Source organism: Gossypium arboreum, chromosome 4, assembly GCF_025698485.1.
Source record: "Gossypium arboreum isolate Shixiya-1 chromosome 4, ASM2569848v2, whole genome shotgun sequence".
Classification (NCBI taxonomy): Eukaryota; Viridiplantae; Streptophyta; class Magnoliopsida; order Malvales; family Malvaceae; genus Gossypium; species Gossypium arboreum.
In genome coordinates this window covers 21,146,626-21,173,218 of record NC_069073.1, presented here as the reverse complement: position 1 = coordinate 21,173,218, position 26,593 = coordinate 21,146,626, and the positions used below count along the sequence as shown (strand labels likewise).

Below are 26,593 nucleotides of genomic sequence, written 5' to 3'. Positions count from 1 at the left end.
TATTTGAATCAAATGTCTTCTTTTGTAACATTTATTTTAGTAATCATTTATATATTCTTAGTTTTTTATGTCAATTATTTCAAGTTCTAGCATGTGTTATTTGTTCATCAATTCATCATCTTTAAAATTGTTTTGTATCATATTAGTTTTATTTTGTTTGATACATTTTTATATATTATTATATCAATTGTTGTTCATCCATGCTTATAAATTTGGTTATATTTTTCCTTAATTAGTTATATTTTATTGTTTGTTTCGTTAATTGGTTTCCTAAGTTTATATTATTTGCATTCACCAAGTATAGTACTTATTTTGTGCATATTGTCCCATGTTTATAATTTTGCTTTTTATTTGCAAATGTTGCTTTGTAATTTGTAACTTTTTGTTTTAAAATTAATTATTCCATCTTGTTTCAAGTCAAATAAATGTGTTTTGAGCTAGTTTATAATTTTTTTATTTAAAAATTCTAAAATAAGGCAATGTTCAATGTTTGGAAATTCAGGAAATCGTGCCCTACCGTGCTAGGTTTTAATTTTTCGTTGGACTAAATAATTGGACATCCTTTTGTAATTTTCAATGTATGAGCTTTTGGAAGTCAAAAATCAATCGTGTTTTCAAAGGTGTAAAGAATCGTGTCCTATCGTACTGGATGTGATGTTGTATACCTTTGAAACAAGAGAATTTCGATGACCAACTTGAACCACTCAAATGTTTTCAAAGGAACCATATTTCAATTTTTTTTTCCTAAAATCTTAGACATAACAACAACACTAAATCAATCTGGTACCAATTTTTGGGCGTAGTGAGGGTGCTAACCCTTCCTCATACGTAACCGGCTCTCGAACCCATTTTTAAATTTACGTAGACCAAAATTGATTTAAATAGAATAAAATGTTTTATTAGGTGATCCAATCACACCTAAACAAAAAGATTGGTGGCGACTCCACACTTTGTTTTAAAAGTCGATCCCCGTTTTTTTCTAAAATAAAAAAATGGTTTCGACATCAAATTTGAGCTTATTTCAAATTTTTATACTCCAAATGTTTATGCCTTAAATTGAAAATAATTTTTATATAGGGGACCTTAAATTGAAAATGACTTTTATTAAGGGGGAGCAATCTATTCAAAAACAAATTTACCAAAAGTTTTGTTATATCAAAAAGGGGATATTTTTAAACTAAGCCTTATTTGATAATATGTTTTGATATAACAAATTAAAGTGTTTTTGAATAAAATTTAAGTTGAACAAATTGATAAAATCAAGTTGAAATGGTTTCAATTAAATCAAACATTTTCAATTATGTTTTAACTATTTTCAAACAAGTTAGTATTGCTCCAGGATAAAAAATATCGATACTTTTACAAAAAGTATCGATACCTTTTACCAGGTATCAATAAATTACCTTTGGTATTGCTATAAACTAACTTTAATGGTCACTAAATCCAGCATTAAATGCTAAAAGTATCGGTACCTATAGAAAAAGTATCGGTACCTATGGAAAAAGTATCGATAACTTTTATTGTAGGTGAATTAAATGAACTAGTATTTTCATCCCAACGGCTCTATTCACTCTGACAACAACTACAATGGTTGGAAATCAATTAGAGGGTATAAATACCATCTTCCAAAAGTCCTACAAAATAAAAGACATGTGAAAAGCTTAAAGATAAATTAAAACAACCTAAGAGTTTAATTCTTTCATACTTTTTGTTGTAAACACTTGTGAGTTTTTATTGTATTCATTTAGCTCAAGTGTTCTTCTTTGTATTAGTGCTTATTGGCAAACATTCTAATATTATAAGGATTACTTCTTAGTTTGCTTATTTGTTCTCTTTAAGAAAGGATTAATTCTTAAGGTTTGGGTAGAAACCTTAAGGGAGTGCAATCTTAAGATTTTGGGGCATAAATCTTAAGAGAATTATAAGGTTAAACATTATCCTCAAAGGTTACCAAATTAGTGAATTTGGAAAAATCTTTAGTTGTGGTAAGCTAAGGTAGTGAAGTAGGTAATTGGGGCTGAACCACTATAAATCATTGTGATCTTTGTTATACAATTTTTATTGCTTTCACCATAACATTTCAAAGGTCAATTCAATTTCTCTATCGGTGATCTCGAGTTGATCCTTCTGAACTAACACCATAAAGTCACAAAAAAAACCCCTTATTTTTCTTTCTCAATAAATAATAAAATTATGTTGTAACAATTATGTTTATTTTAATATTTTTTAAATTTTAATTTATTTTAAATATAATCTAATTATTTACATTATTTTAAGATTTTTTAGGTTAGAATAAATTTAATCGATAAGGTTAGTGCCTCCCAACCGATAGATTTTTTTAATTTAGTATTTTATTTTTATTAAATTATATGTTTAATGTTATTTGAAAACACGAATAAATGATATGCTAGTGATAAATATTATTATAATTATATAGTAATTACCAAATAATATTAAATTTACGTATTTGTTTATTTAAATGAAATAATTATTGTTATACATACGCAGTAAGAGAAAAGACTCAAGAAAATATTGTTATGTAAAGGTTCATAGTTATTTATTTTAATTATATAAATATAATTAAGTAATTGTGGGTTTAGGTTTAGGGTTTTTATGTTAAGTTAATATTTGTGACATGAAAATATTTATTTTATGTGAATTAAAGAATTTATGGATTTTTTGTAAATATTTAAGTAAATGTTGTGTATATTTTTCTATTTAATTTGGAATTATTATATATTTGTTTAGGGTTTGAAAAATGTTTTTAAAGTTTGTGAAACAGGCTTAGCGCAAAACATGGATATGATTGCGGAGAATTTAATTAACTAGTTATAATACTTTCATTAAATTGATTGACTAAATAAATTAAATCTAGTTGATCGCATCCCCCATAATCGGTGTCAATCACTTTTGGTTTGGGTCCGATAGATGACTGAATTTGAATATATTTAAATGTTGTCAAATTTGGAAATATAGTAAACATAAGGCCCTATCAAATTTACCCAGAGTTGATTGCTACGTCGGTGGAATGGTGACGATCGGAAACTTTTACTTTTTATCTACTATGTAGAGAGTGTATCATCACCCTCCAACACATTGCACTCGTACTTAGGATACCCATTGATGGGTTGCTCATACCAAGGGTGACGAATATGAAAATTGATGATGTATGTGAAGCTTTCCTTGGAGTAGTTCCTTCGACTTCTAAAATTCATGAGACTTTTATTTTAAATACAAGTTTTATCGAAGGATGCATTGGAGATAAACATTCATTCTATAATTTCTTAATTTATTTATCAAACTGTCAACATTCTCTATTTATTGTTCAGTTCTTATCTTTTTCTCAGTACAAATTAACCTAGCCATTTTTTTTGTGCACGAAACATTTAGAAATTACACTATACATTTATGTCTCATTGTATTTATTACAACACATATACTAAATTCCTTCTCCCTAAACCATAAATCATTTCACACTAAAATTATTTTACATGTTATAACCTTACAAATTAATGCCACAAAAATCACAAAATATCATCTTATTCATACACAGTAAACCTTAATAGAATTAGGTTGTAAGGTTTGCTTACCTTTTTTCGAGAGCTTGCCTCTTCTAAATACAACCTTAAAAAAAAAAAACCAATTTACTTCAATCAATTTTTTCATAATAACCCACTAATTAACAAAAACATTTACAATTTGAATATATGCATAATTAAAAATTTATTATTATCGAATAATGTGGGCTAACATCAAATTTTTTCCTCTCATCTTTTTCTCTCTACTGTTATTTTTTTCCCACAAACTGGTCCCCAAATTATTGGGGTATTTATAAACACCAAATGCTGGCCTGGTTCGAGATTCCTAGCATATAGTCACGTCGAAAGTAAGGGAGCAATGAATCTTTGTTGACTCAAAACTCTAAATCGCCATGACGATTGGAGATTATTTAAAGTATGAGACTGCAGAGATTCTTTACTCCTAAGCCCCCAACATGGCTAGGCATTAAGCTCCCAAGTCGTCATGTCGGTTGGAGATTTAGGAATCCAGTGTCCTAGTCCATTGCCACAATTATTGCATTGTATTCAACCCAAATCCTCATAGTCGTTGGCAATTTGGAGTCCCCAAATCCAGTCACATATTATTTTTGTAAATATTTTTTTATATTATTTCTGTAGGGCTCAATCTTAACCCGGGGCCCCATAAACAATACAAAGTCCATTTACAACCCAAACACTAACACTCAAATCCAATTACAATAGGTTCAAACCTGAAACCCAATCCAAACACCTAACCCTAGCCCAAAATTTCAACCCAAAATCTTAACATTTTTGAAAAAACCCTAATCTACCTAAAGGTCTCAGCCGCCGCACACCCCATGCCTCCCTCGCGCACCGAACGCCACCACTCCTTAACGTGCGCCGCTCCACCACGCCACTTCAGCGACGTGTTCGCTCACTTACTTGCAAACATGTAAAATAGGTTGTAAAATGGGTTATAAAAAGCCAACATACGATTTTGTAAATGAGGGGTTTTTTTTTTTTTGAATATACAAATAGATACAACAGAGAATCAAGAACAAATTTTGAAAAGGTCTCTCTTACATTGCATCTCTTATTATTTCGGGCATTTTTATTTCTTATTTTATTTCACTTTTTCCAAAAAAAAAAAAGAAAACGAAACAAAAACACAAAGTAAAAGGGAGTTAGAATCTTACTTTTGCTGCACATATGCTGTTGTGGGGGGTTGAGGATCATCATTTCCAATGAAAAAGGACATTTTTTAGGCTCGAGAAGTCGAAAAACTCAAAAAAATGGGTTTTTTGGTTTCTGGCCACAGTGAGCGGCAGTGCCGGAGCTTAAAGGCTGGCCATGGGAGCTTTGAGAGAAAAATAGGATTTTCTCTTCTTTTTTTTGTTTTTTTTGAAAGAGGTTTAAAATGATTTTTTTGAAGGAATTTTTGTCTTAAATAGCTAATCAAAACGACATAGTTTTGATCAGCCCCCAAAACGCCCAAAACGGCGCCGTTTTGAGCCTTGCTCGTCCGACAGACCCGACCTGCTAGAAGATCCTCGTATTTCTTGGTTTTGGGAATATTTACGCGTGCAATCCTTTCGCTTTTTTTATTATTCACAATTAAATTCCTTTTGTTTTTTTAATTTTGGCCCAGAAATTTATTTTGGATTTCAATTTGGTACCCCCTGGTGTTGCACGTTTTGGAGGAGAGGGTATTATTGCCCTTTTGGTCCCTCTTTGTTATCCGCGCATGCAAATCGATCCTTTTGCCTTATTTTTATTTCAGATTGGCCAAGAACTTTTGTTTTAAGTCCAATTTAGTCCTTTTTTTAGTTATTTTGCCATTTTATTTTTTTTACTTAAAATTAATTATTATTATTATTATTTTATTTTCCTCTTCTAAATTTTTATTATTAGTGTTATTTCATAATTATTACATATTACTATATATTCATTATTTTTATACTCTTTTTATTAATATTATTACTACTATTATTTTTTTGTACTATGATTATATTTACTTTTTCTGGTTATTATTATTATTATTATTATTATTATTATTATTATTATTATTATTATTATTATTATTATTATATTTTTTCATTTACTTACAATACTCGTTTTATTATCATATTAATCATTTTTGCAATATTATTGCTGCTATTATTCTGTATATACATATATATGAATATTTATAATAAGTTTTTTTCCCATTTCATATATAGTATCTTAGAATTATATTATTTTGTATATTATTTCTAAAGAGTTTTATATAGTATTTTATCTTGAATGGCTATTAGTTTTTTTTTTGAAAAATATTTCATATACTTAGGATGGCTTTTATAAAATCAATTTTAAAATCTTGTTATGAATTATTTGCTTAGAATTGTTTCACATTCAATTATAGATTTTCTTACTACTTATTTCATTTTTTATTAATGTGGATATTAGGATAGTATGTTACGTGGCTATTGCTATTATGTGTCTTATAATTTTTCTTTTTATTTATTTGTTATCTATGATTCGTTATTATAGCATTTTGTTTATGAATTATTATTTAGTGTTGTACATTATTATTCCATCGCATTTTACTTACTTAAAATGTCGTGTTTTAATATCGTTTAAGATTTAAAATTATTTTATTCCCAAAGTTTTCAAAATAAGGCAATACTTGGTATTTGGCATCTTCGAGAAGATTGAGCCCTAACTTCTAGGTTCCGATTTTTCTCGTCGAATCTAAGTAATCGAGTACCCTTTCTTAAATCAAAACAAATAGGTTTCAGATAAAAGCTTATTCTTGGGAATTCGAGATGTAGTGTCCTAACTTATTTGGATATAACACTTTGTTTTCTCAAGGTAAAGATTTCTAAAAATAAAGGCAATATTCTGTATTTGAAATTTTGAAAGATTGAGCCCTAGCTTACTGGGTTCTGATTTTTCATTTGACCCAAATAACCGGATATCCTTTTTAAATTTAAGTGCATGAGTTTTGAAAATTAAAGACAAGTTTAATTTCAAGGGTTTGAAATGTTGTATCCTAACTCACTGGGTGTGACATTTTATTTTTTTGAGATAGGAGGGTCTTAGCATTCAATTTAATTTATTCAAGTGTTCTTTTCAAATAAAAGGATCATATTCTGAAAATCTTTTCAAATTTTCGGCATTAAGACAATAATTAATCAATTAGGTACCAATTTTGGGCGTTACGAGGGTGCTAACCCTTCCTCGTGAGTAGATGATTCCCGAACCCTTCAAAATGTTTTATTGAAATGATCAATCTCAAGGTGATCTGATCACACCTCGGAAAAAGATTAGAGTCGCGTGATCTGATCACACCTCGGAAAAAGATTAGAGGCGACTCCATTTTTGTTTTTAAGTCGACTCCCTTTTTTTTTCAAATTAAAAATGGTTTCGACAATTTCAATAAATAAAATTTTCTCTATATTATTGCTGCAAAAAAGTAAGGAAAAACAAAAAAAAAAAAGTGAAAAAAATATGACAAGTTGAGCCAAGCTTGAAAAATCAATATTTTAATTAGGCCAGATTTGATCAAGTTAAAATGTCTATATTTCGAGTTGGGATTGAGCTTTGAAAAAATGTATTCTAATTTTACTTAATCCCAAATCGAATCTAGTCCAATTCGACCCATAAACAAATCCACTTATTTTTTTAAATTAGATAAAAATTTATATTAATCAAGTTTTGAAACTTTCATATATCAAAAACTAAAACTAGAACAAATAGTGGAATAAATTTCCTTAATTATAGAGTGTGAGGGAGGGAGGTGTTTGAATGAAAATATATAGCTATAGGATGAGATAGATATAATATTAAATTTATAAAACCATTAGTGATGGATAAACTAATAGGATTAGATAAAATAATTGATACAAACACAGTCTTTTTTGATAAAATATAATTTTGTTTCAATGTTTAATTTGATACTTAAATTAAACAATATTATGTGATTCAGTAAATATTTGACATGTGTGCTATAATAATAAAAAAAAAGGTACTTAATTGAGACAAAAGAAAAACTCAAGTACTAAACTAAATTTTGAAGTCAATCCCAAGTATCAATTTGAAAATTTTCAGGTACCAAATAATATATTAACCCAAATGAAAATAAATAAGCGAAGAAGAGGAGTTTTGGCGGGAAAATGGTTGTCCCTGTTTAAGGCTGTGGTGGGTGGGTGATGCTGAATTAAGATCTAAGTTTGAAGGAAGCTTATGAACTGAAAATGCCTCCCAAAACCAGAAGGAAGCTTAACCCATCTTCATCAAAGAAATCTAATGTTCCCAATAATCAATCTCAAGTTCAACCCTCCAAGTTCGGCATCCAACATTTCTTCGAACGCCATTCCCAAAACGCTCTTCTAGCTTCTCAGAAACTCAATCACCTTTCTTCTCCTCCAGCACCCCCTTCCGCTACCCCTCCCACCAATCCTATTCCTCTGTCCCCTTCCAAATCAAATGCCGCTTCCAACGGTGCCGTTTCTGTATCCCCAAACCCTAACCTCCATTCTCATTCCTCTCCGGCAACGGAGGCTGCTGATGAGGTATCGCCTTTGGTCTCCAAGTCTACCTCTCTGAAGCGTTTCAACTTTTCCCCTGGAATGGTAAACTATTTCTCACTCGCCTTCTTTTCCTTTTCTTTCTTTATCTTCGCCCATCGAACTAACGGCGACAATTGGAGTTGTAGTTGATAAAGCAGAGTCAAGACGATGGAGGGGATGAGGTCACATGGAAGATATCTCCTGTCAACGAACGTCTTCTAGCAGTCTCAAAGCACACCCCTGTATTACCTGATTCCTCAAAGCACAACTCTTTCTTAATACACCAATGCTCTCAGACCAAGGCATTTTCCTCACCTTCTTTTTCAGTTGCTCTAAGCACTTTTACTCTTACAATTCTTTACAAAAACAAAACAAAAAACAAATACCAATGCATTTCAGGGTATAAATACGGCTGCTAAGGTTGACAAATGCCTCTCGTCGCCGTCCCCCAAAGGCAAAGCTGATAAAAAGCCTTTGCTTCAGGCCAACAGGTTTGGCTTGAAAAGATTGAACCCTTTTCAGGATAAAGAGGTCGGTGACAGCATTGCTGATGAGAATACTTGTTTGTCAAGTAGACAGACTCCATTCTGCACTCCACCATCTCTACCATATTGTCCTGATAAGGTAATTGGTTAATGCATTATAACAATGTGAAATGGGGTTCTGTAATTTGACTCCTCCCTTATTTTTGTCTTAACTTAAATGCAGCTTGCCAATGGTGTTGCATCTCATCCCCTGGGTTTGAAGCAGCACAAGAAGGTTTCACGCTTTCTTTTTCAATATTCATCTCTTTGTCTTAACAGATTTCCATTCTTTTCTTTCATATCTGATTATCCTTTAACAGAAGTGGACATTTTCTTAATACTATGTTTTACTTTTAGGTATACATATTGTTGTAGCGTATATTACCAAAAGTTTCTGCATAACTCAAATGACATATTCCTTTTTACAGTTTGTATTCAATTATCTTCCTGTTTTTGTTTTTTTCTTCTTCTTATAGTTCATCTCCATTTGGATATTTTTCTTTTACAGGCATTGCTTGAACTTCTAGATCAAGTAGAAGATGTAATTTCTGTTGAGGATTTTGTATCCAGTGAATCAGAGCCATATTCATCAAAAGCGCAAGAGGGAATGTCCAAAGAAATTCCTGTAACAGCTGATTCTATAGGAAATGATGTGTCAATGGGCACAACAAACAAGGTCTCTGGGACATCTTCTAATGGTTATTTCCTAGTATTGGAGGTATGCTTCTTCCCCTCCCCATTTTTAGCAAATTATGTATGAAGGAAACAATATGTTCTTTGATACTGATATTGTTGCAAATATATCTCTGCTGAAGGTCTCTGAGAAGCAAACATTTCCAGAGTCCGGTGGTTCTCAATGGCCATATAAGGTTTTTACTGTGCCTTAATCACGAACATCTTAATAATTCACTGGATTGTTGAGGGAAACTAATAGCATTTGCTTCTCAGGTTCTTCGCTTGGTAAATGAGAAAAGTGGGGAAGAGCGTGCTGTTTATTTGTGGGAAGAGTGGTATGTTGCGCAAAGGTCTTCCTTTTCACATTCAATAACTTTAATGTTATTTTCAAATGACAAAATCAGTTAGCTTTTATTTCACTAAGGTTGATTTCTGCCCAGTAATATGCTGAAGTGCACCTTTTCATACCATCTCCACGTTCTTACAGCTTTATTAGTAAAATTGTCCAAGAAAGCTCTGTTGTAGATGTAATAGGCTAAATAGTGCCAAGGCTTTACTAAGGTTGGCTAATTTCATGTGTCTGCTCTATGCTCTTGTTCACCCATCTCTAGTGGCATTTTTGCTTGGTTCTGAATCAGTCTTTCTATTTTAACGGTTACCATGCACTTGATCTTTTGATGTAAACCTTATAGTTTGTTTTAGTTTGTGCCTTCCCAATTGTTGATAGTTTACTGCTGGTAAGATAATGTTTCTCACCGTTCCTTGAAACAATTTCCTCAGGTCCTACAGTGTTATTGCCCCTGGAGACACTGTGAATGTCATTGGTGAATTTGATGAAGAGGGAAAGTGTAATGTGGATCATGAAAATAATTTTCTTATCGTTCATCCAGATATTCTGGTCTCTGGAACTCGGGTAAGTGTCATGCAGTTAAACGATGTAGCTTTTTTCTTATGGATTTTGTAATCATGGAAAGTCTCAACCACCTTTATTACATCAAATTCAGTTGTCTTAATCCCTGTGGGTATCTAAAACCACATTTTGGTTTGCTTTCTAATAATATAAAAAAAGGTGGCTGGCAGTTTTAGTTGCCCAAGGAGAACTGTCCTAGATGAGAGACTACGATGCAATGAGCATTCAACTGCAGCTCTTATTGGCACCTTGCTCCACCAAATTTTTCAGGTCTTGTGAGAGGAAAAGCTATTCTATGATATTAAATTTTCTAATAGTCCATATGGATTTCTCCATCAATAAACTAGCTTCCAAGATTTTCTTAACTGTCTACATCTCAATTTTCCTCGTTTTATTCAGGCAGGACTTGTGAAAGAGTCCCCTACAGTACACTTTTTGGAAGAATATGCAAGAATAGTGCTCCAGAAGAACATGGAGAGCTTATATGCATGTGGAGGTGGAGATTTAGATAAATATTCCTTTACTATTTTCCAATTTTCTGCTGCAAGATATTTTAGGTTCTTCATCAGTCCACTACACTTGTAAAAATCTTATTAATGTTCCATTAAGTCTTGTTTAATGTTCCAATGACATATTAGCAGCTCTTATGAACCATTATCTGAAATTCTGATATCTGGTTTTATGCTTCATTGCAGTAAATGAACATGAAATATATAAAACCTTGACTGAAGCTATTCCGAAACTAGAAAATTGGATTGGTCTCTTCAAAGATACACAGGTGAGCTGGCATTTTCTCTTTGTTGTTACTTTTTCCTGTTACCTGGCTGGTGTATAACTCCAGGTTTTCTTCCACCCTTAAATTGTTGAGGACCCTGCATTTTATTGCATAAAGGTGTTCTGACTTTGCCCCTGCGGCAAGTTCTAGATTTATGGGAGGTTGGGTTTGGGGGGGGGGGAGATGGGCAGGTATGTAGATGGGGAACCCTGGCCGCTTCATCATGTGGGTTGGTGACGACCAGGCTGAAGAGTGGCTATAAATGAATATGCTTTTGTGATTGTATACGTATATATGGACATGTATATGCATATATGTTACAGGTATATTTCTTGGAGGTTGGTGTACTAGGAACCTTACAATTCATCTTGTAATGAATTAAATAAAATCTCTTTTTTTTGCATCATATGAGATGGAGCACTGTATGATAACTTTGTATTCTTGAGTTAATTTTACTATGAGCAGGAGCCGCAAGTTCCCACTGTAGATTTTGGATCTGATAATGGGGCAAAAAAGGTTGAAGTTTTAGAGGTTAGCATCTCCTTCATTCTCTTATGCACATGATTCCTTAATGAATTTGATGTATCTTGACATTGGTCCCTCAGAGAAGAAAAACATGCATTTACAGATGTGCATGCCTTTTGGTATTGTCATTTTTAAATGACAAGCATATCTAGCTATTCATGTAAGCCCACTAAGGTAACCTGAAAATTCATGGCATCCGGTTATGCTCACTACTCAGTGTTGAAGAGATGTGTGATTTTCACCTAATTTTGCTTTTCTATGTTCTTTGGCTTATTGTTAGCTTGATTGCTGATTCTGGGCCTCCAAAAAGTTTCATTTTTACGAAGTCTGAACTTGTAAAATGCATATATAAGGACTTCATTCTAATTGTAGGTAATTGATATTGAGGAACTGGCATGGGCCCCGAAGTATGGTCTGAAAGGAATGATTGATGTTTCAGTCAGAGTAAAGGTTGACTCAGGTGGAAAAGAAGGTCATGAGAAGATCATGCCTCTAGAGTTTAAGACTGGAAAAATGGCTAATGGCCAGGCAAGTAATATGAAAAGCAACTCTATGTGGATTAAATCTTGGAAAATGTACATTGCATTTTCTAAGCTACATAGTCTCATTGTCCTTGTATGCATGCTTGTCATTTATGCAGGCATCCGCTGAACACTGTGCCCAAGTGATCTTGTACTCTCTTCTTATGTCTGAGAGGTATTGAAATCTTATTCCTTTTACTTCTGTTTTACCCTTTTTTGTGTTTCAGGTGCAGCTATGGTGAGGGGTTGTGCTGAGTAATGATTATTTTCTTCACTTTTTACTTGTTAGGTACCTAAAACATATTGATTCTGGTCTTCTATACTATCTCCAGTCAGATCAGACGCAAGTAATGAAGCTACCTTCTGTCCTTTGTACATCTCTATTTTTCAGTGGCATTAAGCATCTGTTGGTGTTTTGTGTAGGGGATTATAGTTCGAAGGTCTGACTTGGTTGGGTTAATCATGCGTCGTAATGAGCTTGCACATGATATTCTTAAGGCATTAACAACACAACAACTGCCCCCCATGTTACAGGTTTGCCTGTTACTGAATTATTTGTACCATATATTTATAAACATTTTTTGATATGAATGAGAGGCTCTATGTTGTTATTGTAGATTCCAAGCATGTGCAAAGGCTGTCGGCATCTTGACGTTTGCACCCTTTATCATAAGGTAAACTTATTTCCTTATTGTAGTCCAGGGAGTGAAGTGCTGTCTCAACTGGTATGTTAGCTGTAGCGATACCTGTTTCTTTTCGAGGACTATCCTGTCTAAATTTTGCATAGAAAGGTCAAAATCCTTAGAGAAAGGTTAAGCAGGATTTCCATTTGTGCTTCTATGGGCTGCGGTGCATCAACCTGAATATCAAGTTTTTATCATTGGCTGATTTTGTTCAATTGCTGCAGGCATTTGGTGGGAATACAGAGAGTAGTGGATTAGGTGATATATTTGATTCACATGTACATCATTTTTCAAATGCTCATGGTGTTTTCCTCAGACATTGGGATCAGTTGATTGACCTAGAAGCTAAAGAGATGCAGGTGATTTGGTTACTCCAAAGCATCACTAATGGTAAACTGATAGTTTTTTAATCCTGAACTCTTTTTTTTCACTATTTCAGCTTGCAAAGAAAGAAATCTGGCGTTCTCATAATCACAAGAATGAGAACTCTACTGGTTGCCTTTCTTCTCTTGTTCTTGATGAACTTCCACAGCAGGAATCTCATAAAGAAAATAGATTCATCTATCATTTTGTGTGTCGATATTCGCCTACTAACAATTTAAGTGGATCTGATAGAAATTCTATTAGTGCTGCTTCTTCTCTGACCAAAGATTTGGATTGCAGTCTTAAAAGTGGAGATTATGTGGTACAATTTCTTGCATTTCTTTTGCTTCTGCTTTGTCATTCCTATCTTCACATATTTAGTTGTTCCGCTTTATGGTTATATAAAATCTTGCAATGGATAAAAAAATGATTGTTATGATCATCATGTTTGCTTTTGCTGGGAGGTTTTCTAGTTTCAATTTTCTAACCTTCTTGTTGCTATGATTCCAGCAAATTCTGAAACACTGTAGTGTCCATGCTCTTCTGCTATACTTTGGTTGTCTTTGACTAGAATTGTAGAGAATGGAGAAATTTCTGGAACCATTAACCTTTTCTTGTAATATTAGGGATTGTGGTAGCTGTTGACTCTAGAGAGACTGGTAACAGTAAATTTACATGTTTGTAGTACTGGTAAATAATTTTAGCTTCTATCATTTGATACTTAGCTATCAGAATTATCCATGTGCTATATCTAATTAGTTTTTCATGTATATACTTATTGCTTCATAATCCCATAGTAACCTGCTTTATATGGATATGTTCTGATAGTGTTAGGGTCCTATAATACCTGTAATGTTTCCCCTAAATGTAATTAGAATTATGCTTCAGGAACAAGAGTTAGTTGTATATGTTATATTTTTTACTACAATTGTCATGATCACTTAGAGGGTACAGTTTTCATTGTTGAAGGAAGTTTATATTTTTCTTTATGATCAGTCAATGAGCATTTCATTTCATAAATTCTGTTTTCCAATAAGTTCCATTTAACGTCTTATTATTAGCTCTTTTTTTGTTTCTTATACTGTTTTCGGTTTTTAGATACTTAGCACTGAATCTGGCCATCAATTTGTTGCCACTGGGATCATTGTGGAGCTCAGCCCTGACCGTGTTTCTGTAAGCTTAAAGTTTCCTTGCTTAATAGTTATGCCTATGAAATTGACATATTAGCTGTAACATCATCCACAAGATGTCATAGGATGTGTGCTAAATTGGCTCAGAAATTAGTGACAATCCTTGAACATTCAAACTCAAATAGGTCTAATGCCTGGGGGGTTATCTTGTCTTTGGTGAAAGTCAGGTTTCTTTTTCTAAGGGCTTAAGGCTTCCAGGGGGTAATTTGTCTTCAATGCGAGAAAAACTACTCCAGGAGGTCTGGCGGATCGATAAGGATGAAATCATGACCTCCTTTTCAGTTATGCGGTAATTTCCATATTATAGTTAAATTTTGACTTCTTTTACTACCTTCTTCTGTTCTCTTGTGACATCTGGACCATAAAGAGATGAGAAATATACCGTGTTTATGTTCATTTTTTTTCCTTGTTATTGCTGAAGGTTCAACCTCATTCAAATGTTTCTAGACAATGAGCAAAGTTCTCATCTCAGGAAGATGATTGTTGACCTTGCGGTGAATGTTTCTTGCTCTCTTATATGGTTTTCTAGTGTTAACATTGTTTTTTCCTTCTACCATCTTTATTAGTATTGTTTTGCCTAGTGCAGGCTCCTAGATTTGACAGTGGATGCATATTCAGCCAAGACCCAGCAATATCTTATATCTGGTCCGAGAAGAGCTTAAATGATGATCAGCGTAGAGCTATTCTCAAGGTTTCAATATCCTGGTTAACAAGACATTTTGTTGAACAGAAGCATTCTCAGTTGACCTAACATTTTCTAAAGAAAGTCCATTGTTACTTATTCTGCAAATCCATTTTTTCCAGATACTTACAGCAAAGGATTATGCTCTAATTCTAGGAATGCCTGGAACAGGCAAGACATCTACAATGGTACATGCTGTAAAAGCCTTGTTGATGAGAGGTGCATCCATTTTGCTGACATCCTACACAAACTCTGCAGTTGATAATTTACTCATCAAATTAAAATCTCAGGTCCTCTTTATTCTCAGATTGTCTTGTTATGTTTTCAGGTGTTAGGATTCCTGCATTATAATTCACTGAAGTATGAAATGCTATCCATTAGAACTCCGTGCATTTGCAAAATCAATGCGCATAAACCATAGCTACACAAGTTGGCAAAATAGGAAAGCATATTTCATGTGTTCTCTGCATGTAACATGTACACTTTTTCTTTGTGCAAGTGTTATTTTGAGACATTGCTAGAAGGTAGTCTTTTGAAGGTTCTTTTTTATGTAAATATCATGTTGAAGTTGTAGAAATTCTATTCCTCAGTGTATAAGTTGGGTTATATTCTACTGTGGCCTCTAAAGCTAATCAGGAGTATTGACTTATGATGAATACGCATGCTTTTATCATCCTTGTGATCTATTTGATATTAAATCTACTTGAGATTTCTTTTCTGTTCCACCGGTCTAATTGAAATTTATGTGGAAAAAAATGCAGGGCATTGATTTTGTGCGCATAGGAAGACACGAATCTGTGCATGAGGAAATTAAGGGGCATTGTTTTTCAGGTTGGAAAGTATATTATTATCAGTGTTGCAGTCAGCATGCTACTTGGTGTCTTCTTTATGTAGTAAATTGTTTGTGACAGGGATGAACATTAATAGTGTTGAAGAAATTAAACTGAAATTTGACCAAGTCAAAGTTGTTGCTGTCACTTGCTTGGGCATCACTAGTCCATTACTCTCTGGAAAGAAATTTGATTTATGCATTATCGATGAAGCTGGACAGACAACCCTCCCAGTATGTACTATTTCCAGTTTATGCATTTTGATTTTCATCTAGACTATGATCCATGTTCAATGATACTATATCGAGATTTCAAACATAAAGTGGTGGGAAAATAAATCCATGTTCAATTATACTTTATGTAGATTGCATACCTAAAGTGGCAGGAAAATAAATAGTGGAAATAGAAACAAAGGCTTACCCATTATTTATGGGAAAAAAATGAGGGTAAAACTGGAAAAGAAAGTAGGGAGAAAAGGCTAAGAGGATCCTAAAGTTGCATGATGAAGAATCTATATTTTGAGTTTTGTTGTCCAGAAAAGCAAAAACATGCTTGACACAATTTCATTTTTTTATTATATGAGGATGCTATCATGTTGTTCAGTATATTCTATAGACTACTTTTAGTTTCCAGGGATAAGAGGTGCTACTGTTTGTATTTAAAAAGCGGAAAGTCAGATGTTATCTGGACTTAACTCTCAGTTGATGAAAGATCATCTCGTATCAGGTGTCACTAGGACCCTTGATGTTTTCATCTACATTTGTCCTCGTTGGAGATCACTATCAACTGCCTCCCTTGATTCAGGTATGTATATATTTATCGTCAGCTCTAGCTATTTAACTTGCTGGAGAAAACTTGAAGCTCTTTCCCAGTGTAATGCCTATTGATTTCCAGAGTACAGAGGCTCGAGAAAAAGGAATGGGAATAAGTTTGTTCTGCAGGCTATCAGAAGCACATTCACATGCAATTGCACCATTGCAAAGCCAGGTTAACCCTTGAGATAACTAAAATTTTGTATCTCAATTCTTTGATATTTTATTATTGTCTGAATTTATTAATTCTTTTTCCTATAGTACCGAATGTGTCAAAGTATTATGGAACTGTCAAATGCCTTGATATACGGTGATCGATTACGTTGTGGTTCTCCTGAAATAGCTAATGCAAAACTCAAGTTCACAAAACCAATCTCTTGTTCATCATGGCTAAAAATTGTAAGAGTGGTTTCTAATTTCCTTGTTTATAACCTGTATTTGTTTTTTTTTTTTTTGAAGCCTATGTGGTTTATGCTAAGATTGCTGTTATCATCAAAATTCAACATTTTTGTGCTACTTAAAATAGCATTTTCCACTTAAATTTCCTTATGGATGCAGGTTCTAAATCCAAGCAAGCCAGTCATTTTTGTTAATACAGGTTTGATAGTTATTTAATTTTACTTGGCATCTTTTGAATACTTGTATGTCTGAACCCTTACCAGAGTGTTTTCCATGCTTAGATATGTTGCCTGCTTTAGAGGCTAGAGACCAGAAAACTGTGAACAATCCAATGGAAGCTTATATAATTGCAGAGGTAGGATCCAAATTTGACTAAAATATTTTACCGGAAATTATTCTTTTGTTGTGGATGTGACCGACCAGAATGCAACTTGATGCTTGGGATGGCATGACATTTACTCGTTTCATATAGATAACAGATGGATTAGTCAACAATGGAATTGAAGGCAAAGATATCGGCATCATTACACCTTATAACTCACAGGCAAGTTTCATCAGACATACTTGCAAAGCATCCGTGGAGACGCATACTATTGACAGATACCAGGTTGGACTGATGCTTAGCAAGCCTTTATTATCTTGTCTTGTTGCGTCCTAGGTGCTATTATTGATTCTTCATATTAATGAGCACGGGTGTTTCAATTACCATTATTGTCCAGGGGAGAGACAAGGACTGCATATTAGTATCCTTTGTTAGGTCCAATGTGAATCCTAGAAGCTGCAGTGCTTCACTGCTTGCAGATTGGCATAGGATTAATGTTGCTCTAACACGACCCAAGGTATTATAGTTGTTAAAAATTCATCTTAGTTGGAAAGCAAACATTTAGTCTCTAAAATAAAAATAGTATGGTTTATGATGGATTGTTGATTGTACAGAAGAAGTTGATAATGGTGGGGTCATGGAGAACCCTGTCAAAGGTTCCAATGCTTAAGCTTCTTATTGACAAAATTGATGAGCAATCTGGTATTTTGAGTTTGTCCAACGATGATTTCAACCACCAAACTTTGGCGCTTCAGAGATGCTCTTGGTCGCAGATCAGATAGTTAAGATTTTCGCCCTCTTACATTTGCAAAACCAGGCATTTTGTTCATTAGTTTATTTTTATAAGTTCAATTATTATTTTTATCTTTTAAAATATAAATATGAAAGCATGGCTTTTCCCTTCTCTTTTTGCACTAATACTCAAGAGGATATGAATTCATTCGAAACTTGATTTTCATATAAAAAGAAATAGAAATTAAAATGATTTAGATGGTTTTGGCTCACTAGCAAGGATGAGACTGTGAAATCCTAGGTTAAAAAATGATTATTTTGTTGTAATTAAAGAAAAAGAAAAAAAAAAGAGTTCAAAAGTAGTAAATATGTAATAAATGAAATTAATTACTAAAAAGTGCTTGCAAAGAAGATTGATAGGAGGTTAGATGAGATCTGTAATTGTTTTGGTACAATGTCGTGTGTTTTTATCGAAATAATCATATAAATTTTACATTGAGGATAAAAAGAATGGTGAATTGATGTTCAACAATTACTATTTCTTTTTAATAAATAAATAAGTCTCTTAAATCAAATCGTAAATAATTTTAAAAAAAATTATTGTTAGAAACGAATTTCAAGTAAATATTATACATTTTCATGGATTTAGTTTAGTGTAGTTTCACCTTTAAAATTTGTATTTTTAAATTTAGAAGTAAAGTGAGTTTGGTCAAATAATTTGACGATATAATAATGTGATGAATAACTATTATACATTTTCTTTTTAGAAAAAAGTGTGCAAAAACATATATGACATGTATAAAAGAAATAAGTTAAATTCAATTAGTTGACAGAATTAATAGGAAAAAATATCTTAAAACACTGAAAATACACATTTCAAAGAGTAGTCCAATTATAATTAAGGGAGTATATCTAACAAAAATGTATAGTACAGGGAATTTTTTAAAATTTGACCCATAAATAAAAGCTAAAAGGATTTAAAAATCGGGGCCTATTTCGTAAATAAAAGGTTGGTTAGTTCAAGTTCAAGTGCTATCAGAAAGAAGGGGAAAATAATCCTACTTGAATATCGATGGCAGTGGCGTCAACAGCGAACCTGCTCATAGCCCTCCAATCGGAGCGTCGGAAATCCAACGGTGCTCTTCCTCTCGTACTCCCTAAACCCACTTGGGTTGTCAGAACTGAGGTCAAACTTTTTTTTTTTTTAAAGTTTTAGTTCTCTTTCATTTCTCCAATTCCATGGAAGAAATACATACAAATTAAACGTTTCTGCTGATATTCTTTGTAATCATGTCCATGGTTAGATTCTATTGTTTATGATGCTGAAATTAATACACCTAATCAATTGCTGAGTTTCTGAAAATAACGTTGATATATAATTGCAGTCAAATGCTGGGCGAAGGAGGATGAGGAAGCCTGATCCACCGTGCGTTGTCTGCAAGGGGAGCGGCAGAGTTGATTGTCATTATTGTTATGGAAGAGGTCTTTCCTCTCTCCTTTTATGTAATAATAATAATAAAAAGAATCCTTGTTTGCCTTTTTAATTGGCTGTGCTTTCTATGCTCTTTTTAGCTCTATTGCTTCGACCATCATATTTATATGCATCTCTTTTGTGATATCATATGATGCATTCCCTATTTATGCTAACACTTGTAGGAAGGACAAACCAAGTTCATCTAGAGATGCTTCCCAAGGGAGAATGGCCAAAATGGTGAGGTATCAATATACATATCAATATATAAGCTGCATACGGAGTGGTGGTAGGCAAAGGTGAACTTGTCTTGTGATTACTACTGGTGCAGGTGCAGGAGTTGTGGTGGCAGTGGCCTTAGCTACTGCTCTCGATGCCTTGGAACTGGGGAATACAGGTATATAATGGGTTTCCATTTCATGAAGAAAGATGATGATGGCACCCAACACAACAAGTATCAGATTGAAGGTGACTGTGATTCACAGAGTGCAGCCGATCGACTGCTGCGTGGTGAGCAGAGCGATGATTCAGGTAATGAGATATGAAGGAAGCATGCATACCAAGTTTGTAACTCCTGCTCTTTCGGCTATGCTATGACTTTGAATCTTATATATAGCAAAGTTTTAGAGAACATAGGGTAAGTAATAGTTATAATTTAGACAAGTGACAACTTTGATTATTATTACCCACAATTAATCATAATATATAATAACCCTATGGGTTTTTTTTTTTTTTTTTATATTACGGTTAATGTCTTCCTTTTAATGATACATAATGAGTTAAGTTTTAATATTTTCACTTATTTATAACTTTTAAGCTCTTAATATTTTTTTATGTTTTCCTTTAAAACTCAATTTCAATGCTTAATGTTATTTTTAAAAATATTTTCATATTTAAGATTATTTACAATTTTAATATTTTCATTTTCAAGCTTTCACACATCATCACTTTTAATATTTATATTAAAATTAGGTATAACCTGCCATTAATTATTTTACAAACTCAAATTAAAAACGTTTTCTTTATTTTTTAATTTTAATTATTTAATAAATATTTTAATTTCTTTTTCTATAAACATGTTTTATAAAATCAATTTATTTTTTATTTTACGTAATTACCTTTAATAAACAATTTTAATTTTTTTCAAAATCAGATTAAAAATGTTTTCTTAATTTTTTCCCAAAAACATAATTCTAAAATAGTTTTTTTTAAATCAATAAAACATTAAATTTTTTCAATAATTAAAATAGTTTGAAAAATATTTTTAAATTTCTATACAAAATTAAATATTTTTCAAAAACTTAATATTATCAATCGTTATTTCTAATTAAAATATTTGATAATCTGTGCATGGGAAGAAACTAGTTAATATATATGTATATATATATATATATATATTCTTTTGAAATTTAAAATTAAATATATATATTTTAATTTCAAAACATTTTGAGTTCCTACATTTCCTTTTTTAAAAAAAAATATTGATATGTTTGTCTACTTTTATCTTACAGTAACCTTTTTAGCTCTCAACATTTATAATTTTTGTTAATTTAGTTTTAGACTTTAAAATATATGAACATAATTTTTTTAAATAAAAGTTCTTAAAAAATTTATTATTATTTTTGTTTTGCAAATAATCTATGATTTTATTGAAAAAAACAAGTGTTTTAAAGAGATGAAGAAATTCAAGTGAAAGATTAAAAAAAAAAAAAAAAAAACCAACGAGAGAATTCAAAGTTTTATTGCATCGAGTTTTACCCACTACAATCTTCAACTTTCTCCCCAAAAAATCGCAACTATTATTTTTTTGGAGATTTACATTGTTGAAAGATATATATGTTTTTGATAAATATTAAAGGAGAACCGTTTTGTTATGAAAGTCTTTTATTTATTTTCCTTGTTAAGGCTGACGAGATTATATGCCAAACCAAAATAGAATAACTCAGAATTTTTAGATTTAGATTTTAATATTTTCTCTTTTATAATTTTTAAGCACATTTAAAGAATATTAACTAAATTGATAAAATTGTAAACTAAAAGAGTTATTTTATCTTTTATAGTCTTAACATCAGTGTCTTTTATAAAATATGATGCTTTCTCTTATTTATTAAAAAAATTATAAAACTCAATGTGTCAAAATTAAAAAGATTAAATTTTAAATTAAAAAAAAGAAGAAGAAGAAGAAGCAGGAACCCCTTACATATTTAACCCATATATTTGATGGAAAAAAAAATACAACCATATACAGAATACATATAACCCAAAGAAGAGAAGATAAAAAATAATAGCATTCAATTGTTGCATTACATTCATTCAACAAACTTTTGTTAATAAAAGAAGACCACCTAACTGCCCAATGTAGCATAGATAATGATCTGCAGTTCCATAACAAAATTCTCATAGCATGTGGAGAAATCAATCAATGCCCAAGGTTGCATAGGGTTCAAACCCTCCCTGCCAAACATAAATATTTCTAGTATCAATTAACTCTCCATACTCGAAATTAAATCAGATTAGAAAATGCCTATCATTAGATCAATAGAATTTAGAACATAACAGGCAACAATAAGAAGCATTTCCATGTCAAAAAATACAGAATTTAGAACATAACAATAAGCAGGAGAGAAATAGGCGCTTTCATGGGAAGCTTTCAAGAAATCCTTCGAATTTTTTTAGTATAATAAAAAATACAGTGCATGATAGATTAGTTGGAAATAGGAAGATATTGAATGTTTCAAATTATATGATTAAGGGAATGGGGATTTTAGTACCACTTTTTTGTAGCAAAGTTTTGCTTATTGGAATGAAATGAAATTTACTTGTCTAAAAAAAGAAGCATTTCCATGTCTATGAAATAGCTGCCAAGCCATAACTTTCTAGGAACCCCCTTCTAGTGAATCTTTTAGATATGCAGCAGAGCAGATCTCATTCAATCACAGCTTATCAAGATTAGATATAGAGCAACATTAAAGCTTTATAAAAGAACTTGCAACAAATCAACACATGCATCAAGAGATGAAAATTTTTCCTTTTTCTACTTTCATGGATTAAATTGATTCTACTGGAAGGTGCTACTTACAGAGCAATCATCATGAACACGCCATATGGTCTCTCCCAGAAGGTTTGCCACAGAGAGGACAGTCAACTGAGGAAAATAGTTTTGCTCTGACACTGGGATGGTGTTTGTTATGATTACCTCTTGGAAAAGACCACTTGACAATCTTTCTATTGCAGGAGGACTGTGAAACCACACAAATGGATGAATACAATGATGAATATTTAAAAAGGCATTCTAATATGATAGGATATAGCAATTTTCCTTTTTTTCTTTTTCAATCAACGAACATACAAACAGAAGAGGTTAGTTAAATAAAACTTATGAGTTCATCCACAATGATCATTTTATAGTATATTTTAGAAGTTTCTAAATGTGATCTCCAACAGTCTGATTTCACTCTGACAAATGCATTACTTTTACACAGTCAAGAAATATAATCAGTTCTTTTAGCATTTTGAGGCTTCCGCATCTACCTATCAATTGCCTAAATAGCATGACAACCATAATTCATTAATAAATCCCAAACTTTAGTAGTTCTCAGCGTGACTATACTCCTAAAGCTGCTCCAAGAGCATTAAACAATTCAAGCTTTTAAGAAATGTCCAAAATCTTGCCCAGGCAAAATTGCTTAAACATGTATATAAGGAAGAAACTTCTGCTAGCAAGATTTAAACACTGATAAAGAACCACCAAGCATCACATACCTAAAAACAGCATGTGTACTACACGCATACACTTCCCGAGCCCCCTCTTGATGCAAAAGAGCTGCACCTTTTGCGATTGTTCCTGTGAAACCCACAATTTGATGGTTAACATTTAATGAGGATTCAGTAACTAGCATTCTCATCTTAACATTGATAAAGCAGAAATAATATATGGCAAGGCTAATATATCCTGATTTTTAGGGTATGGTCGCACAAAGAAATATTATCCTAAATCACATTTTTTCCCCAAGAGATAAAGAGAATAATACCAGCAGTGTCAATCATGTCATCCACCATAACTGCAACCTTTCCTTTCACATCACCTATCAAATTCATGACCTGTAAGACAATAATTGCATATCAATTTGGAGTTCAACTTGAGAATAACAACATATTACTTTACAGCAAAAAGAGTGTAAAAGAAAAAAGAAGAAGCTTGAGAATAGGAGCAAATAGTGGATTAAAGATTGGTATTCCAATCAACTTTCAAAAATTTTCCATATGCATAACAGTGCACACAGCCACTACATTACATGATTTAAAAAGTTAATCTATTGACATGACATTTACCTCGCTTAGTCCTTCTATGTCATACCCACATTTCTTTTGAGACTCATAAAAATTCAATATTCTATCAATAACCTCCCCCAAAAAAAAAAAAAAAAAAACCAAAAAGAGAAAGAAAAATTGATCAAACAAGAAATTTGAAAAAGATAAACAATCTCCAGTCCTAACCAACTTGTATGCATAAAACAACTCCAATAATTTAGATCTCACCTCTGCAACATTATGCCCATGACGCCTTTTATCAACAATAGCAAGAGGTGCATCAGATAATTTTTTTGCAAAAGCACGTGCTCTAGCAACACCACCAACATCTGGCGAGACTACCACCAAATCATCAGAACATATTGTCTTGCTGGCAAGATAATCAAGAATCACAGGCTGGAATTGCAGAGAGAAATATTTGCGATGAGCAAAAAGTTCATACAGAAATGCTGACACGCAACAGGCCAGCATCAAGAACTGATAGAGTAGATGAAGCTTATGCAATAAAACTTCTTAAGTTAACATTAAAAACAGAACTTAAATACAAAAGAAACTCCTCATAGAAGGATTACATTTAGGCTTTTCGTAAGTACTAAAATTTTAGATTCTTGAACCATACAATAATTGTGTTAAATAATCATGTGTAATGTTGATTTGTACCTCTAAACATAGAACACCAAAGGGATACAGATGGTATATGTAAAAATTACCTGCCCATAAACATGATCTACTGGGATATCAAAGTAACCCATGGATTGCCCTGAATGAAGATCACAAGCAAGAACACGATTTGCACCTGCTTCAGTAATCAAATTTGCTACAAGTTTAGCAGCAATAGATTCACGCCCCTGAGTCTGGAACAACAGAAGATAAAGTTAACCATTCAAACAGTATTATGCATTCAGTGAAGAATTTATATGCAGAGTAAAGCTATTATTTAAAGCTATGCCTTTTTTATTTATAGGACATCTGAAGTTTCGTACTAGGAAACAGAGTTCTTTCTTACTTTCTTTTAGATACAGGGAAATGTTTAGAAGGGACGTTGGGATATTCTGCAAATGCCAATAAACTGTACTCAAAGAACCAAATCCCTAGGGAAATAATTCAACTAAATTGGTTCTGTACTTCAATTCAATTAGCTTTTTTTTTTTTTTTTTTGGAATGAATATCAATCAAACAGAATTAGACTGCTTTCCATTGTTTAGAACAACAAGAAAGATGTAGAATCTCACAATATAAAACCAGAATGAATAGAATCCTATCACATGAAAGAAATGATTCCTTCCAAGAAAAGGAGTAAATAATAATTTAACTGGAAATCTGGAACTGAATTCTATATGATCAAGCATTCCATGGTAGGGCCAAGTATAAAGGAAAACAAAACAGTATGGCAAAATCTATTAATTGGGCGTAGTTAAGTTACCTTTCTGTCAGCCCTTGCATAGCCAAAATAGGGAATGACGGCAGTAATGTTCTTAGCAGAAGCCCTTCGACAAGCATCGATCATAATGAGAAGCTCCATAAGATTCTCATTGGCAGGGGGACAAGTGGGTTGCACAAGGAACACGTCGCACCCTCTCACACTCTCTTGCAACTGAACATAAATCTCACCATCAGCAAAACGCTTTATCTTGATTTTCCCAAGCTCCAGACCCATATAGCATGCGATTTCCTATCCAATATAGAAAAAGCAATAGCGGGAATTACACAACTCATATTCCTGTATACCTAGATACTTATTAGATATCTAATCTAAACAATCTGAATAAAAGAAAATAGAGGGTTGAATTGAATCTAAAACCTGAGCAAGAGCAGGATTAGCAGTGCCAGAAAATATACGGAGCCTAGTATCGTGTTTGTTGATATCGTTTTGGAAATGGGAATTAGGGGACAAGAAGGTTGGAAACGCAGGATCAGAGGTGAGGAGAGGAAAGTGAGGCTTTCCATTTTCGAACTTCAAGGGCTCCACCAAGCTACACCTCTAGAAATAGGGAAACCCAGATTTTAGCTCAGGAAATTTTATTAGAAAATTAAGAAAAAAAATCAGCAGAAACTCATAATTCAGAGAAAAAGGAAACTCACGAAGCGGTGCCGGATAGGGAAGCGAGGGTGAGCCTTAAGGTGAGTAGCGGGGGAGATTAGTGGATTGGAAGAGCAGAGCCAAAGCAGAGACGACGACGCCATTCATTCACCTTTTATTTGTTTTGTTTTTCTAATAAAATATTTTTAGGGTTTAGGGATTCAAATGCTCATCTTCTTCGTACTATACTAATAATTCAACCGTGGAGTTGAGCTGGTGTGAGTGTTCTAGTGCTATGTGCTTGGCATTACTGCTTGTCGACCCCAGAACTTGATATTTTTGTTCTTCGAGGAGCCTTTTCATTTTAACTGGGAAATTTTATTCAATTTAGCCCGTTTAATTCCTAAGGTGAGTTATTTTAGTGTCACATTAATTTTTTTTATTTCTTTTAACCTTTAAATAATATTAATGAATATATCGAAGTTAATAAATATTAATTTTTTTCGTTTATTTTAGATGATTTAATTAAAAGAGATGAAATTCTATTTTCAACTAAAAATAAAATGACATATTTTCTTGTTTAAGAAACATTAAAAAAACTAAGGGTATGTGTGATAAATTTTTGGAATTTTTATTTCATCGAAAATAAAAATTTGAAAATGAAAAATTTTAACATTTAACTTTTTTAATTGTGTTTGATAGCCATATTAACTTTTTACTTAGTATAAATTTTTAACAAAAAGCGTTGAATGCGATTATTAGCTACTTATCACTTAA

At 32.5% G+C, this 26,593-nt stretch overlaps 3 protein-coding genes across 3 annotated transcripts; 2 read left to right on the top strand and 1 right to left on the bottom strand.

Moving 5' to 3' along the window:
- The first annotated feature begins 7,656 nt into the window (after positions 1-7,656).
- On the top strand, positions 7,657-18,267 carry LOC108458113 (DNA replication ATP-dependent helicase/nuclease JHS1). Its single transcript, XM_017757381.2, has 34 exons — positions 7,657-8,134; positions 8,218-8,373; positions 8,471-8,695; positions 8,780-8,830; positions 9,104-9,313; positions 9,411-9,464; positions 9,544-9,605; positions 10,051-10,183; positions 10,340-10,450; positions 10,580-10,676; positions 10,876-10,958; positions 11,421-11,486; positions 11,853-12,008; positions 12,121-12,176; positions 12,291-12,348; positions 12,425-12,535; positions 12,619-12,675; positions 12,909-13,043; positions 13,124-13,369; positions 14,146-14,220; positions 14,405-14,526; positions 14,659-14,731; positions 14,824-14,928; positions 15,042-15,209; positions 15,681-15,750; positions 15,831-15,982; positions 16,476-16,553; positions 16,644-16,736; positions 16,823-16,960; positions 17,120-17,159; positions 17,242-17,315; positions 17,433-17,567; positions 17,680-17,799; positions 17,897-18,267. Exons 1-34 carry the CDS (start codon positions 7,757-7,759, stop codon positions 18,062-18,064), a joined length of 4,056 nt encoding a protein of 1,351 aa, XP_017612870.1. The 5' UTR covers positions 7,657-7,756; the 3' UTR covers positions 18,065-18,267.
- A 710-nt stretch (positions 18,268-18,977) lies between these two features.
- On the top strand, positions 18,978-20,217 carry LOC108459607 (uncharacterized). Its single transcript, XM_017759009.2, has 4 exons — positions 18,978-19,200; positions 19,400-19,496; positions 19,671-19,725; positions 19,817-20,217. Exons 1-4 carry the CDS (start codon positions 19,087-19,089, stop codon positions 20,028-20,030), a joined length of 480 nt encoding a protein of 159 aa, XP_017614498.1. The 5' UTR covers positions 18,978-19,086; the 3' UTR covers positions 20,031-20,217.
- Positions 20,218-21,686: 1,469 nt separating this feature from the next.
- Positions 21,687-26,226, bottom strand: LOC108457647 (ribose-phosphate pyrophosphokinase 1). The gene is made up of 9 exons (XM_017756703.2): positions 25,879-26,226; positions 25,598-25,777; positions 25,220-25,468; positions 24,507-24,650; positions 24,025-24,192; positions 23,517-23,586; positions 23,248-23,329; positions 22,565-22,724; positions 21,687-21,939 (listed from the first exon to the last, which is right to left on the bottom strand). The coding sequence occupies exons 1-9, from the start codon at positions 25,978-25,980 to the stop codon at positions 21,901-21,903; spliced, it is 1,194 nt and encodes a 397-aa protein (XP_017612192.1). The 5' UTR covers positions 25,981-26,226; the 3' UTR covers positions 21,687-21,900.
- Between the last annotated feature and the right edge of the window lie 367 nt (positions 26,227-26,593).

Bases quoted from the DNA above. Each gene is read 5' to 3' on its own strand.
- LOC108458113 (XM_017757381.2), top strand. From the start codon at position 7,757: ATGCCTCCCAAAACCAGAAGGAAGCTTAACCCATCTTCATCAAAGAAA. The intron at 14,527-14,658 runs GTAATTTCCATA...TTATTGCTGAAG, and splicing joins ACCTCCTTTTCAGTTATGCG to GTTCAACCTCATTCAAATGT. The intron at 16,737-16,822 runs GTTAACCCTTGA...TTTTTCCTATAG, and splicing joins TTGCACCATTGCAAAGCCAG to TACCGAATGTGTCAAAGTAT.
- LOC108459607 (XM_017759009.2), top strand. From the start codon at position 19,087: ATGGCAGTGGCGTCAACAGCGAACCTGCTCATAGCCCTCCAATCGGAG. The intron at 19,201-19,399 runs GTCAAACTTTTT...ATATAATTGCAG, and splicing joins CTTGGGTTGTCAGAACTGAG to TCAAATGCTGGGCGAAGGAG. The intron at 19,726-19,816 runs GTGAGGTATCAA...CTACTGGTGCAG, and splicing joins AAGGGAGAATGGCCAAAATG to GTGCAGGAGTTGTGGTGGCA.
- LOC108457647 (XM_017756703.2), bottom strand. From the start codon at position 25,980: ATGGCGTCGTCGTCTCTGCTTTGGCTCTGCTCTTCCAATCCACTAATC. The intron at 25,469-25,597 runs GTTTTAGATTCA...TATATTGGATAG, and splicing joins CTAATCCTGCTCTTGCTCAG to GAAATCGCATGCTATATGGG. The intron at 22,725-23,247 runs GTATGTGATGCT...GTGGTTTCACAG, and splicing joins AGTACACATGCTGTTTTTAG to TCCTCCTGCAATAGAAAGAT.